Source organism: Lontra canadensis, unplaced genomic scaffold, assembly GCF_010015895.1.
Source record: "Lontra canadensis isolate GAN:19392208 unplaced genomic scaffold, GSC_riverotter_1.0 scaffold9, whole genome shotgun sequence".
NCBI classification, from domain to species: Eukaryota; Metazoa; Chordata; class Mammalia; order Carnivora; family Mustelidae; genus Lontra; species Lontra canadensis.
Genome location: NW_022631003.1, coordinates 17,402,918 through 17,419,076, shown reverse-complemented (window position 1 = coordinate 17,419,076; position 16,159 = coordinate 17,402,918). Strand labels below are relative to the sequence as shown.

The 16,159-nt window shown below is 33.9% G+C and overlaps 1 protein-coding gene across 1 annotated transcript; it reads right to left on the bottom strand.

The window, feature by feature from the left end:
- Nucleotides 1-2,354: 2,354 nt before the first annotated feature.
- Nucleotides 2,355-15,736, bottom strand: KLRF2 (killer cell lectin like receptor F2). Its single transcript, XM_032855403.1, is given in 6 exon segments — nucleotides 2,355-2,504; nucleotides 4,799-4,914; nucleotides 5,169-5,293; nucleotides 8,560-8,608; nucleotides 12,188-12,297; nucleotides 15,592-15,736. Coding segments are annotated over 6 exon segments (588 nt in total). The 5' UTR covers nucleotides 15,662-15,736; the 3' UTR covers nucleotides 2,355-2,386.
- Between the last annotated feature and the right edge of the window lie 423 nt (nucleotides 15,737-16,159).

The following is a 16,159-nucleotide window of genomic DNA, read 5'->3' as shown; positions in this document are numbered from 1 at the left end:
GAAAAACATCAACAAAATGAAAAGATATCTTGAAATTTAAAAAAAATTCTATACTTTTATTGCCATTCCGATCAAAATTCCACCAGTATTTTTCAAAGAGCTGGAGCAAATAATCCTAAAATTCGTATGGAATCAGAAGACATCCCAAATTGCTAAGGAAATGTTGAAAAAGAAAAACAAAACTGGGGGCATCACATTACCTGATTTCAAGCTTTACTACAAAGCTGTGATCACCAAGACATAAAAACAGACACATACACCAGTGGAACAGAGTAGAGAGCCCAGATATGGACCCTCAACTCTATGGTCAAATAATAATTAATTTCATGTATTTAAAGCACATTTGTATTTCAAAATAAATGTAACAGTTTGTGTCCACTATATAAGTAAGGTCATTACTTAACTCCTCCAAGTTGACCATAGTAAATTATAAACCATCAGGAATTTATACCCTAATAACTGTGAATCAAAGAAAAAAATAAAATAAAAATATGACATAACTATGATATACACCTGAAATTAATGGGGTATGTGTCAGTTGTACTTCAATTTAAAATATTACAAAGCTTAGACAGTTGAATATAAACTATAATAATAATATCAAAGGTGACCAAACAATAGACTATTGGGAAAAAAATATATATTTCCCAAGTAAGGACAAGAAAATAGAATAGGCTTTTGACATATATCTGGGTGAGGTTATAAAATTCAAATTCTGCAGGGCATTCAAAAAATACCAAAATCACCTATATTACATTAGTTGAGTTTAAATTCTTGCCTAGGTAACTATGAATTATTATTAGTAACTAGGTAACTATAAATTACTCATCTATGAGTAATTCTACAATCTATGAATGTAGGAAAGAATGTGAGTATAGGTGGATGAGAAAAAGTAGGGTGGAGAAGCTGGGAGGAAAAGAGAGTATCTGCATTACAAACACATGGGAACATGTCCTTCTTGCATATTTTTAACTGAGGCTTACTTCCTTAATTAGATACAGTTGAAACTTTCTGATAAATGAAAAGAGATTCTTGCAAGCTGACTAGTTGATGTTCCCCCTGGTATTATATGGGAACAAAAATAACTTAGCAAATGTTGGCATGTAATCACGTATGGGCCATTATATCTGTGCATGATGTTATCAAGAAAACATGAAAATAATGTATTTTAGGATGCCACTGTATATTACAGTTGTATGTATTAAATTCTGGTTAAGTTCAAGTTTTATTTGATTCATAATACAGGTTTTATTTTTAGTGTTGGTTCATGGCTACAAACTAATTTTGTAAATTGTTTAGTAATTTAGAGTAATATGCTCCCTTTTTTTTTTCTTTGAATACATGAAAGGAAATTAAGAAACTTCACATTGTATAGAATTTCAGTTATAAACTAAGGGGTGAAATCATTCTTAATATAATTTTAAATATAAATGATATATAAATTTGATTAAAGGGAAATGAATTGTGGAATCACATTAAAAAGAAGATTCTATATTACCTCAAATAGACATCTCATGCTGACAACATCTGAGTACTTAATACCAGCTGAAAGTTTGATTTCTTTCTGATAAAAATTGAAGACAGTTACTTTGGAGGAAAAGCCCACCATGAAGAAAAAAAAAATGTTGTATCTATGTGTGTAGTCTCTTACTTCACTAGATGCTCAGGAGTTAGAACCCAAGAAATAGGACACAGAAAATAAGGTAATTTAGAAGAAGATTAAATTTAATTATTTTTTAGATATTGAAAATTATTTTTTATATATTGAAATAATGGGAAAATGTGGGGGGGGGTGTTTAAAAATCAGTTATATTTCCTCATTTTGAAAGATTATTTCTATATGGAATATTTGAAAACATTATATTTGTATTGTTAAAAAAGAGCCAATGGACCCAGAAGAGTGAGCCCATATCACCAAACCAAAATTTAATACCTAATCTAATTGCAGTTTTAAACTCCTCAGGAATATAATTTTAACTGGTTGAGAATTTTCTGGTCAACACTAGTGAGGTAATCCACCTGATAGCTCCAAATAATCTTTTGTTGCTGCTTTGTCTTGTTTGCTTTGTTGTTTTTTATGACTTCCTTGTTTTAGCCTGTCTGCCTTTAAAAACCTTTTTTTTTCTGTAGCTCACTGAAGCTCCTTTTTACTTGCTAGATGGGGGTGCTGCCCAGTTCATCAATCATTGAATAAAGCCAACTAGATCTTCAAATTTACTTGGTCGATTTTTGTTTTTTAATAATATAGAAAAGAAATAAATTTGCATTCCACTTAAAGAAAAATAAAGGCAATATTTCATGGTTAAAATATTTTGTGTTAAAATATTAACAACCACATAAATTTAATCCAAATCTTTATTTAAATGCACAGATTTGTTTTCATTGTTCAGACAGCGTCTCTTTGGCAAATGCCATTAAATTTGGAGTTACAGTCCTCAGAATATACCTGCTTTCCTGTTATGACAGCACAGCTCTCGTGATCCGTTGGTTCAATCATGAGAAAACTAGGAGATAAAGTATAGACATTAGAGCATTTATTTTAAAATAATGAATATGTTTCTTAAAGTTTCCAGCCAAACTTGTGCAGGTAATTCTTCAGCAAACAAAATGTTGCAAAGGTTTCAGAATAGACTCTTCTTTTGTTGTAAATGACTGCATTTGGGCACACTTGATTTGCTTGCCCTCCATACCCTCCCCCCATAATGTGTCTCTTATCTGAGGAACATTGCCATAGAAGCTCCAGCCTAAAGACTAGAAGCATCCCTGTCTCTTCCTTCCCTCTCAACCCTTGAGTTGCGTTTATCAGCAAGTTCTAGTATTCTACCTCTGGACTGGTCCTTATATCCATTCACTCCTGGCCCAGGCTGCTACTGCCTCTCCCTTATCTTTGGTCACAGACTTCTGACCTAACTTCAGTATCAGTTTTTATTTTTCCCATCTATTCATTCTTCACACAGCAAAATAATTTTCTATAAAAGGTGATTAGATATTAAATTTAAAAGTTTCTCTCTGTTTAAATTAATTTTTTTAGAGAGGGAGAGGGAGGACAGCAGAGAGAGAGGGACAATCTTAAGCAGACTCCATGACCAGCGCAGAGCCTGATGGAGGGCGGGGACACATCCATCTCATGACCCTGAGATTATGACCTAAACTGAAACCTAAACCACCTAAACCAATCTCCTAAACCTATCTCCTAACAATCTCCTAAACCTAAACCAATCTCCTAAACCACCCAGGCACCTCTAAAATACAGGTTTTTGGTAAATACTGTATAGTAATAGATATACTAATGAGAGTTGCAAAGCAATAACCCAGGGAGACAATTTTTTTTAAGTTAAAGTAAAAAACTATATAGATGACTTAAATTCTTCATTAACTTCAATAGTATGATGAGGAAAATATGTGAAGAGAATATTTTTGGAGAGAGCTATCTCTTTAATTATTCTTTCTAGTTGCTGACTACTATTTTTTTTTATATTTTATTTATTTATTTGACAGAGCGAGAGAGCACAGCAAGGGGAGCAGTAGAAGGAGAGGGAGAAGCAGGATCCCCACCAAGCAGGCAGGGAGCCCAATGCATGGCTTGATCCCATGACCCTGGGATCATGACCTGAGCTGAAAGCTGACTACTATTTAAATATAAAAACCAAACACTATTACAACCAGCTGCATTATCTTTTTTCCTAAAATAATCAAACGAAAGCTTTTTCAAAGAGATATGCTGCCCTAACAATATGTTGGATTTCCAAAGGTTGGGAGGAGCCTAGGTGTTCCTTACTAATTTTTGCATAAGATTGCTACCAAATAGGGCCAAAGAATGAATACCACTTCACACTTTAGTTTTATGTGCATGAAAGATGATAAAATATGGAGGAGAATGGAAGTATCTAGAAGTAGATAAATATCGAGACTGAAATGGACTACCACTCCACGGCCTTTGCTTTAAACCTGCCACAGGTCAGGTGCTCCAGTGATGTATAAAGAAAACATGGACACAGAGGAGAACCTGTAAATGTATGTGACCCCTAAGAATCTTAAAACACTCTTACATGAATTACCTTATGTTGTTCACACAAGAATGTTGTGAGGGAAGCTTCATTATTCTTATCACACAGATAAAGAAATTGATATCAAAAGTTTAGGAGAATATTCTCCTTTTTTAAAATATTTATAAATTTCAGAGAAAGAGAGAGGTGGGAGGGGTAGAGGGAGTGGGTGAGGGAGAGAATCCCAAGCAGACTTCCCACTGAGCACCAAGCCCAACACGGGCTCAATCTCACAACTTCAAGATCATGACCTGAGGTGAATCAAGAGTTGGCTGCTTAACTGACTGAGTGACCCAGGGCCCCAAGTTTAGGAGAATATTCTAAGGGCAAAATTTCAAACTCATGCTTTCTGAGTTTACCTCAAGAGATGTTTTTACACATTCCAGATGCTTTTATTTATAGGGGAATTTTATCTTTGCATTTCCTATATAGAATATAGTTGCTGAAAATTATTTTAAATGAGATCTGAGTGGACTTAAAAATTATAAAGATGTTACCATTTCTTGTCCATTAAAATTTCCAGATATGATTTCTAGCCCTCCTTCTCATCATTAGTGAATAAGGAAGGAAAAAAAAGGAAGAGAAAATTCTGAAAAAGAGAAATAGGGAAGGAAAAGGAGGGGCAGATAGAAAGAAAAGAAAGGAGGAAGAAAGATAAAAAGACTAGAAAGCATGGAAGCTTATTAAAAATACATTTCTATCAATAAAACAACGTCACAGCTGCCATTCTTCCCCCTCAAATAACTACTTACTCATTTTGTTCCACAAAAAGGTATTTGTTTATCCACATCCATTGTTTTCCTGGGGATGTACTATGTAGTCCAATCCAACCAGGATTTCCAGGTTTTAAAGTCTTCTGTATGAACTTCTATCAAGGAAATGGTATATTCATTTATTAATTTATTTTAAAAAATTCCATGCCCTCTATAGAATAAGACAGTATGCCAGGCATTGATGGAATGGTAAATAACCATTTCTTTCATAACGAATAGGTTTAAAAAAAAATGGTAATGACATTACGATTAATGAATGTTCAAAAACAATGCTTAAGCCACCCACACTTCTTAGAATTGCACCTATCAATTCTTCCTTGGTACTTAGATCCTGTATTTGAGTCCTCACCAGCTCATTCAGAGTTTGGATCACTGGTCAATGTGCCTGTAGATTTTCACAATTGTGTTGACTCTCATTCCAAGTTTTAGAAGAAATTGAAAACCTGTAGCATTTTGGGCACAAATAATTATTTCCTGAAGGAAAATGTAGGAAAAAAAAATTAGACTTTACCATCAATTAAGTGTGAATAATACCATATGTGATGAGAAGGCTGCTCCATTGGCAGAACAAGAGTGAGATTAATTCATTAATCTGTATATTTCTGGTATGGAGGTAGGATTTGGGGTGAGGGCTTGGGGAGAAAAAAAAACATGTGAATTCTGAGTCCCATAATTAAAGGAAACAGATATTTAATATCTTTAATTATTTATAATTAACACAAGTAAGAACCTACTGCTTGAATCTCTCTACTGTCTGGCCTAATTCCTTTTCTTGGGGTTGTCCTTACAACCTCTTTTTCATTTCTGTGAGATTACTTACCATTAGTATTACTGACATCATTGCATTGGATACTTTGATCCTCCTATGCTTTTCATTCATATGGTCTCCTTAGACTTGAATAGCCTTCCCTTCCTTCTTCTTCTTCATCTAAATTAAACTTAAATTTTGCTGCTCAATTGTACTTCCATCTCAAAAACAAAGTCTTTAACTGTTCATAATTTCTGTTGCCTCTAGACTCATAACATATCAGTGTCATTTAGCAACAAGTGTATTGCCCATGTCCTGGTCATATGTGAACATCTCCTCGTCTTTTACCTGACTGGGAGGTTGTTAGGAGACTGTCATATTCATCTTGGAGTTTCCAATCATATAGCACGTTGATTATTGTTTTTAATTGTTGAATGATTGAATTAAATATCAATAAGTTAAAGCATGCCATATTTTTATTGCTAATATTTTAGTCTGTTATTTATGAGCCTAAATATTTGTAAAAATCTATTCTAGGAAATTGAATTAATATGTCCAGGTAAGATGGGAAATAAAAATAACATCAGTACATATGACCTGAAGAAGACTATCAAGGAATAACTTTCAATATATAAAACTTCATATATATTCTTAACTCATTAATACATTCTGTGCTGGGCAAACATTGCCAATCCTGAATAATGGTAATTTTGCAAAATACTTGTAGACTCAGGATAAGCCTATTCTCAGTTCTACCAGTACATAGTTGTGTCTTAAAAAGTATAAGATGACCTCAAATAATACCTCCCAATTTATGATTTGAAAGGAGCTATGTATTATTTTTGAGAAGGAGTCACTCGGACTCCTTATGTGGCTATTGATAGAGTGGTCAATGAAGTATAGTTGTAAAGTTGCAAAACACACTAAAAATTCCCTAAATGATTAGTGTAATATATTAAAATACAAAAAAAAAGATGCAAAATGTGGATACTAATTGTCCAAAAGAGTCACTACTATGAACTCAGGTTCAAGTGCCATTTTTAAAATAAGAAGAAATATCCTGGGGGATGAGAATGGAATAAAACATTTATCAAGGGGGATGCCTGGATGGCTCAGTGAGTTGAGGATTTGCCTTTGGCTCAGGTCATGATCCCAGGGTCCTAGAATCAAGTCCCGTATTGGGCTCCTTGCCAAGCAAAGAGCCTGGCTCTCCCTCTGCCTGCTGCTCCCCCCGCTTGTGTTCTCTTTCCCTCTCCCTCTCTCTGTGACAAATAAATAAATAAAATCTTAAAAAAAAAAAAAAACACACATATATTAAGCAACACTTTGTACTCATTCCTGTCTCAGATACTTTATATAATAACAACAACAAACACACACCCGCTACAGTGGGTGAGTTTCTAAGCACCTAACATATTTAGTTTTTAAAACTACTTTATAAGATAGAAGAACATGTTAAATGACACCATGGACATCTGAGCAGAAAAATCCAGAAAGTGTGTGAAATCCCCTTTCTTTTGGTGTGAGTCAGACCTGCGAATATGATGGACTATCACTCCCATGATTAAGTTATACATGATGGCAAGATAAGATTTTCAAGACTAGGGAAGGGTGTGAAGTCAGTCAATTTTGAATAAATGAAGAGATTCCCCTGGTGGGCCTGATTTAATCAGATACAAGATGTTAAGAATCGGCCTAGGCCTTTTCTAAAGAGAAAGAAAATTCCCATTTCCTTTTAAGAATTGGGCTTTCGTGTCTTGAGAGGATGTACAAGAGTGACACATGGCAAGGAAATGCAGGGGTCCTATGTAAAACTAGAGTCGCCCTGGATGACAGGCAGCAAGAATCAATGACTTCAGTCCTACAACTATAAGTAACTGAATTGTACCAACCGCCACATGAGCTTGCAAGAGGAATGTCAGCTTCAGAAACATGTGTGATCTTGTCAACACCTAAATTATAGCCTATGATACTGTGAATAGAAGACCGAGTTCAGCTGTGCCCAAACTCCCAACCCATGGAAAACGTGAGGTAATAAATAATTATTATCTTAAACTGCTAAGTGTGTGGTAATTTGTTACACATCCAGAGAAAACCAGTACAGGATATATAATGGTGTTGTGTTTGTGTTAAGCAAAAGGAGCCCTTAACTGTCAGAATTACATGCGGATATATTTAGATGTTAAACGCATGATATCTGTGCATTGCTAATGTAATCTGGTTTGGGAGAGCAATGTGGGGGAGATATAGTTAATACTGATTATATACTGACAAATTCTGATGAGATTTGAAAGGTACGTGGAGATTTATTACATAAGTCTCTACTTTTATTTTATTATCTAATGTGCATTTCAGCCTGGCAAGCTGGAGACCCAGGGAAGAGGTGATATTGCAGTTCGTGTATAAGAGCAGTCTTATATACAGTATAAGGCCCAATTCCCTCTTTCTTTGGGAACCTTAGTATATTTTTCTCTAAAGGCCTTCAGTTGATCAGGCAAGGACCAGCCACAGTATGGAAGGTAGTCTGCTCAACTCAGAATCCACTGATGTAAATGTCATCTAAAACCTAATTTTACAGCAAAATCTAGACCAGTATTTGTTCAAATATCTGAGTACTGGGTGTGGCCTAGCTGAGTTGACATTAAAATTAACCACCACCATTGATTTTTTTTTTAAAGATTTTATTTATTTTGACAGAAATTACAGGCGGGCAGAGAGGCAGGCAGAGAGAGAGGAAAGGAAGCAGGCTCCCTGCTGAGCAGAGAGCCCCATTCGGGGCTCTATCCTCAGATCATGACCTGAGCTGAAGGCAGAAGCTTTAACCCACTGAGCCACCCAGGTGCCCCCACCACCATTGATTTAATCTACATTAAATAGTCTGTAGTTGGGGTATTATATCCCTACTTGAAAGTTTAGAAAAGTCATGTTTAATGACTTGGAATCTCTTCATTCAAACATAGGGCAGCATGTTACAGACAAAAACAAACCTTACCTGCTAGATGGCTGATATTTACTTTCTGGGAGAAATCCATTTTTTTTGTCTGTACCTAGTGTAAAGAAAAAATATAATGAGAAACATTTGAAAATGAAAACCAATCTAGGTATGCGAGGATAAAAATGCTAGCACAAAACAAAGTCAAATAAAAATTTGAAGTCTCTCTCTTATACTCAGCTTCTACTCTTCTCTTTCCCCAGAATTAGCCACTTTTATCATATCTACTTTTACTCTTTTAGTCACTGGTCACAATCTAACTATTGTGTGCATTCTTAAACTTCATGTGTATAACTTTTTTGTATACTATTTTCTTTTTCCAGCTGAACTTTAAATTACTGTTATTTCTTCTTGGTCGAGACCTTCCACCCCAAACTCCTTTTTACCATATCAAGTTCCTTTAGCATCTTACAGCATTACTTATAGATGGTTTTTCATATAGACTGAAATCATTGCTTTCCAGGAGCGTAGAAGAGCTGATAACCTGAAATGTCTTTTCATTACATCTTGTGCTAGCTTCATTCTATCTAAAATCAGCACACACACTCACATACAAGCCTGTGTGGAAAACTTTTATTGCTTGGAAATTTTATATTACTTGATTACTCTTGTCTTAAACTTAAGTTCAGATTTGCTTATAAATTTAAAGGCATTACTACAGTGGTGTTCTTATATGTTCATTTAAAAATCTGATGCCAAAAAAAAAAAAATATCTGATGCCAATTTGTTTCTCTTTGGGGAGAAAACTAATTCTTTTTTTTTTTAAGATTTTTTTTTAATTTATTTGCCATAGAGAGAGAGAGAGAGAGAGAGAGCGAGTACACACAAGCATGCAGAGAGGCAGGCAGAGGCAGCGAGAGAAGCAGGCTCCCTGCCGAGCAAGGAGCCCGATGTGGGACTTGATCCCAGGACTCTGGGATCATGACCTGAGCCAAAGGCAGCGGCTTAACCAACTGAGCCACCCAGGTGTCCCGAGAAAACTAATTCTTTATGTAAACTTTTAAGATCATATCTTTACCCTTGGTGTCCTGAAATATGATAAGGATTTCTCTCTCAACCTCATTATATATCTATCATCTATCTATCATCTACCTATTTATAGCTATCCATCTATCTGTCTTCTATCTATATCTATTTACATATCCTATTCTGAATTTGGTAGGCTCTTATAAGCTGGAAACTCATGGTTTGGGATTTGTTTTATCCTCCTTGAAAATTATTATTATTATTATTATTATTATTTCAGATCTACTTTTTCCCCCTATTCTCTTCTTCTGGGGATTTGTTAGACATTATCTTTTGGGCTGGACAATATTTTGTGTTTTTGTGTTAGATTTCTTATATTTATTGGGTTTTTTTCTTGATAATTTTCTCTACACTCTAGGATATGTTGTTAGCTACTGTGAATTTTTAGACAGAAAAAAAAAACCCACAGGAAATAGCTAAGCTATGCAGTAAACGACTACATTACTTCCCCATCCCACTCCAGAACCAAAATAAGGGGGCACATGCCTATTGCACCAACCACCACTCTCTAAGTGAGGAGCCCTAGCTTGTTCTAGTTGTGTACATCATTGTTTTACAAGAATTTGTTTTTGTTTTTATTTTTGTTTTTTATTTTGGCACGATATAGTGGCAAATGCTACTATGTGAGTGGAGTAAGAGGTTGTCAAGACAACAATCTAAAAGAGCATTCCTTAGAAAGTCTTCCAGCTAATTACTTTTCTTTAGATTTCTCCTTATAATCTATACTCTCCTCCTTGACAAAAGACTCCTTCCTGGTTTTGCCATGAGAAATAGTTTCATCTGCATTGTGCTGTTGCTGTACTTTCTCTACACTGCCATTCTCTTCATTGATCGAGAGCATTATCCCCTCTGCTTCTCATTTCCTTTCCAATTTTCTAGCCTTTCCATGCTCTGTGCTCTTATTAACTTATTCTAATTTTGATACCTTTTACTGGTCTAATCCAGAATCTTAGGAGAGAACAGATGTAAATATTTATAGTCAATATTTTGTTTTGAACTGGAAGCCATGGAAAATATTTTCAAACTGGTCAAAGTGTAAGCACAAACTTAATAGAAACACAAATATTGAAATTGTTAATTTGTTAAAATAATATCACTAGGAAAAAATATTGTCCCTATTAATATTTCATCAATGTGTCAAATTTTATTGATTTCTTCTCAATAGCATCTTTCTCTAAAGCAATGATTATTGCACCAATTATTTATTTTATCACTTATGTATTAGAGAAAAGAGAACTGAGTCACAAGAGATCAATGGTAACTTGTACATACCATATTTAATGACTAACAAGAAGCCATTTGTCCTGAATTTTAAGGGCTTTAAAAAAATACATAATAATTATTAGATATGTTCAACTTCCCAGAATTTCTGGTTAACAGACAATAATGCTTACTTAGATGGATTCATGAAAACTAATATTAGTCACCTAATATTGACTGTTAAATAGGTGGAGAATTTTGTATTATTAGAGTTTGATTTCAAGTAAAATCTGAGCATATTCTAAGGATATGATTGGTTGACAAGTTCCCAGCCAAAATGCTGCGCCAAGTACAGAAAAAATTACATTGAATAGAATATTTATTTAGTCTTAGAAATATCTGATATTTTCCCCTGTTGTATTGGGAAAAAGACAAAAACAAACTTTTCTTGCCCAATACAAAAATAAACCCTTTAGGTCTTTGTCTCCCTCAGAGAGAGTGTCTTGGGAATCATTTATATTTAGATCTCATCAAAGACCACCAGAGTTTATGTTTCCATGTCAGTATTATATATAAAACAGAACCCATGTTAGCCCTGAGCCACCCAGGCGTCCCTCATTTTATGGTCTTAATGCATTTTAAAGAATTTATGGTCTTAATGCATTTTAAATATTCAGATAATTATTTCAAGAGAAAAAGCAGAAAATTACAGAAATCCATGAAATGGTCTAGTTGTTTCCAAAAGAACAACTATAGATTATGTACAATAAATATCACTTCAGGGGTAAAAAAAAACATGCAGAAGTACATTTAAAATGGTTTTCAACAGGTCCTCTGTCTTTTTTAACCACCACATTGGTACATTTAAATCATTATCTCTGAAAATAGTACCAATGAACACATACTCTTTTTCTAAAACTGTATCACCAATGTTTCATAAAATAAGTCAAATTTTCAGTGGAGCCTCTTCCTAAGAAAAGATGTTGAATAAATGTTAATTTTATATTTGATTGTTTCTTAATTTTTCTTAAATTTCAAATAATTTTAAATATAACATATACAGCTGATCAGTTTAATTTATCAATTTGGGGCCACAATGTGGAGTTAATCTTGATATTAAGAAGAATTAAAAATCAGGGAGCCTGGGTGGTCAGTTGGTTAGGAGTCCAACTCTTGATTTTGGCTCAGGTGGTGATCTCAGAATGGCAAGATCAAGCCCCCTCCAAGCTCCCACTAAGTGGGCAGTCTGCTTGAGATTCTCTTTCTTCCTAGCCCTTTGCCCTCCCTCCACTTGTGCGTGGGCTCTCTTTCTCTATCTCTCTCTGAAATAAACAAATCTTTTTTTAAAAAGAAGAAGTAAAAATCAATATTTATGTCCTAAAAGTGCAAAAGTAAATAAAACTCCATACTCACCCCAAAAGTTCAGGCAAATCAGTGTGATCATGAAAATAAGGAACCCAATACAGCCAAATACTAGCATAAGACGATGATATCGTGGATACAGGGAGAAATCTGAAATATGGAGAATTTTCTGGTGAATTTTAGAGCTCACTTGAGTATTCACTTTATAAACATTTTCCCTGTTTATTTTTATTACAAAGATAATCATGTTCATGTGACAGAAAAATTTGACTAATTGAAAATTTGAAAATGCAATGTATTTACAGTCCAAAACCAAAGAGATGCTACTGTTATTTAATATGTTGGGTTGTATTGTTATTGCCTTGCTTTGTTAATTATTTGGTGATGTTTTTGATGACTTAAAAATGATTTATTAAATTGTATATGTATTATATATAGTGTAAATACTTTATAAATAATGTAGAGTGTTATATATTATATGTATTTACATTAATATATAAAAATAATAGAAATATATATTTTATATTGTCTTTATAGAATACTATATATTATATAATATAAACATATTATATAAATGTATAATATATAGAATAATTCTACGTACAATAATTCTAGATAAATGAAATTGTTTTACCTAACATTATTTTTGAATTGTTCATTGCCAAGTGCATATATGTTATATGTGTTTATTTTAATGATCCACTGTTAGAAATTAAAGAAGGAAAAATACATTTATCAAAGTTCTATTATGTACCAATCACTATACTGGTAATAGTCATGTTATTTCACTTTTATATATGATATATTGTATTTTCCTGGCTTGAGTTTTTGGACAGGAAACAGTGTCAATCTAAGTATCACACATCTCGATTAATGGTGCTTATAGAGAATTATATAGAATTTATGCCATAGTATTCTTCTTGGATCAGAGTTGGCAGGAATGATCTCACAGAGGAGGAAACAGGAAGCATCCAAAGACATTGAACAGGTCTATAAATATATTATTTTTCTCTTTCGATTGTATGTATTTGCTTCTACATCTGAGCATTTTTGAATAAGTTGGATATATACACTCTTTCCACAAACAAAATGAACACAGGTATCCTTTTACATGAAGATACCATAGGAATATTACCTCAATCCAGACATTCTAGCCAATTTGTCATCCTGGTGGCCAAAGAGAAAGTCAAATAATCTGATATTCAGATAATTATTCCCTAGTTTTTATTAGCTTATAAATAAACAAGCTCTTAATATCAAACCTTGGTTGTGCATTTCACAAATAATTTATCTTCTAAGTCATAATAAGAAGTGCTGTTTCCGTGTGTATGTTTTACTTTCATTTTATGGTTTGTTTTTGTTCTTTTGTGTGTGTGTGTGTGTTTTGTCAGAGAGAGTGAGCACAGGCAGACAGAGTGGCAGGCAGAGGCAGAGGGAGAAGCAGGCTCCCTGCTGAGCAAGGAGCCCAATGTGGGACTCGATCCCAGGACACTGGGATCATGACCTGAGCAGAAGGCAGCCGCTTAACCAACTGAGCCACCCAGGCGTCCCTCATTTTCTGGTCTTAATGCATCTGATTTTATGTATAGTACACACTCACAGAATGTCCCATATGTAGTAAAACCTTTGAAATTTACCAACCAATTGTCTGTATTACAGAATAAATCCAAAATAAGTTTGTTTGGTTTTTTTTGCCTTGCCTATAGGTATTCTTTCTGCTTAAGCAGAAGTGAAAAGACTTCCACTTTAGCTGATAATCCTCAAAATACATTTCTGCAGTTTTATGAGGGACACCAAACCTAGGCATACAGATCTGCAGTTTGCTGGTTCCATATTTGCTAGAAAGGGAAATGTTAAACTCATTCCAAGATAATATTATAGCTATAAATTAAAAATCAGTAATTTTTAATATAAACCAAAATATGCATACATATATAAAGTCAGGTGAACAGAGAGCTGTGTACGTGGAGTGCATTGCCCTGGGCAATTCTGGAATTGCCATTGGCCTAAGTGGGGTAATATTAAGAAGTCACTCTGTGAAACCTGTTATCACTCCTGCAAGATCACCATTGGGTTATTTATATCTGCTTTCTAATGGGAAGATTTTCTTTTTGGATTCAGTGCCAAGATTAATTCATATTTGTCTTAAGCATGGATGCAACTTCGACGCAGCTGAAAAATTAGCAATGTTTCCCTTACTCATCAAAACAGAGAAGCTTAGAAACAAATTTATAACAAGCACAAACATGCTGAATTACATACTTCTTGCTTAGTTGCAGGCCTAGTTCATGTTTCTAGTCCTTCCTTCTTTCACTCATAATTCAAATGGATGTTTACTTCATATTTTATGTACATATACTCAGACTTTATATATTTTTATTCACTTTATTATAAGGTGGTTTAGAAATTACAGAAAAAATCATTAATAATTTAGTTAACATCTACATAAACAACCACAAGTGAGGTTGGCTTTATTATAAGTAAAAATTATGAGATTTAAGAAGACAAAAAGATTTCCACAAGGCCACCAATTTTGTCTGCAGGACTTAGGATCCAATTTAGCCAATTTGACTCCAATGGTCAGTTTTTTACTACATCAGTCTAAGTTGCTAATTAAAAAAGGTGTGTTTGCTTCCTGATATTTGGAAACAAGTAGTACATGAAGAGGTTCAGCAAGAGTCTAGATGGCAGAGCTGCGATTTGTGATCAGCAATTTCAAATTCCTGGCCCATGTCATCCCAGCTTAGATCATGGCTTATTTTTTGCTTTACACATTTATTGCAGACAGAGTGAATTTAGACATCAGTATATTGTTTATTAAACATTTCTACAGAACCTGGGACAGATCTGAAAACACACAAACACAGATAAAAGCTTGACCCAAATATAGCAGCTCTAAGTAGTGAAATTAGTTTTAGTTTGTCCTTCTCTCATTTCCAATAGACTATTCTGCCAAACATATGGATCTTTTGTGGAAAATAAAAAATACAATCTGTATACATGAAAATGCTTTTTATGCTATAGAATACTCTAGAACCACTGCTACTCCCACCGTTAGCAGATTTTTACCTTCCCTGTGTGGCAGGTATCTTCATGTCGGTATCATTCCCAGATAATTGCTCCTAAAAATCTTGTATTTTGTAAGATGAATAATTTCTTTAAAAATACTATTTTTGACCTTTTACTTGAAAGTTACATTTTTTTTCTCATGCTATAACATTGAGGGGATTATATATCATTGTATTAGCATTTCACATGGCTGCAAAAATACTGCATTTTTCAAGTTTATGTGAGTCTAAATAACCTATCTTAGACAATTTGTGAATTTTTTTTAAGTCCCAGAATGTAGTTAATTTTAACTCTTTTAAATATTCGAAGATAATAATCTTCTTAAGAGAGTAATGCAATTTCAAGCCAGAGTCAGAAGGGAGATAATATTCCTACCTTTAGGCCTCTGTCTGGATTTTAAAATATTCCTATAATCCAATACCATATAGCCATCTTCATTTTCCATCTATGTGATATTACCCAGAAAACAGTAAAAAGAAAATGGAGAATAGTGTTAGCTTAGGTATTTCTCCAAGGCATAATGTACCAAAAGCTGAAAGGAAGTCCAAAAATACTCAAAATTTACTCAGATATGGGCGGTTAAAACCACACAGGATGCATTGGTAAAATACAAATGTATAACCATGTTAATTTCTGGCTAAACTTCTGTACCCTCAAGGTAAATGTGGCCATATTATTCCATTTCTTCAACAGATATTTATTGTGTATTTACCATGTACCAGTCAGTTGCCTGCAGTGTATTTAAGAACATAATAGTGAAAAACATAAAAGTACTTTCTACGCTCATGTCCTTTATATTCTATTAAAAGAAGAAAATGAAATTAGCCAAATACATGCCAAACAAATGAGAGAACAGTGTCTAGCTAGCTAAGAATAAATATTTTAAACAAAAAAAAATTAAAATACCCATTTTGCTATTGGGGGCATGTCTGACTAATAAGAG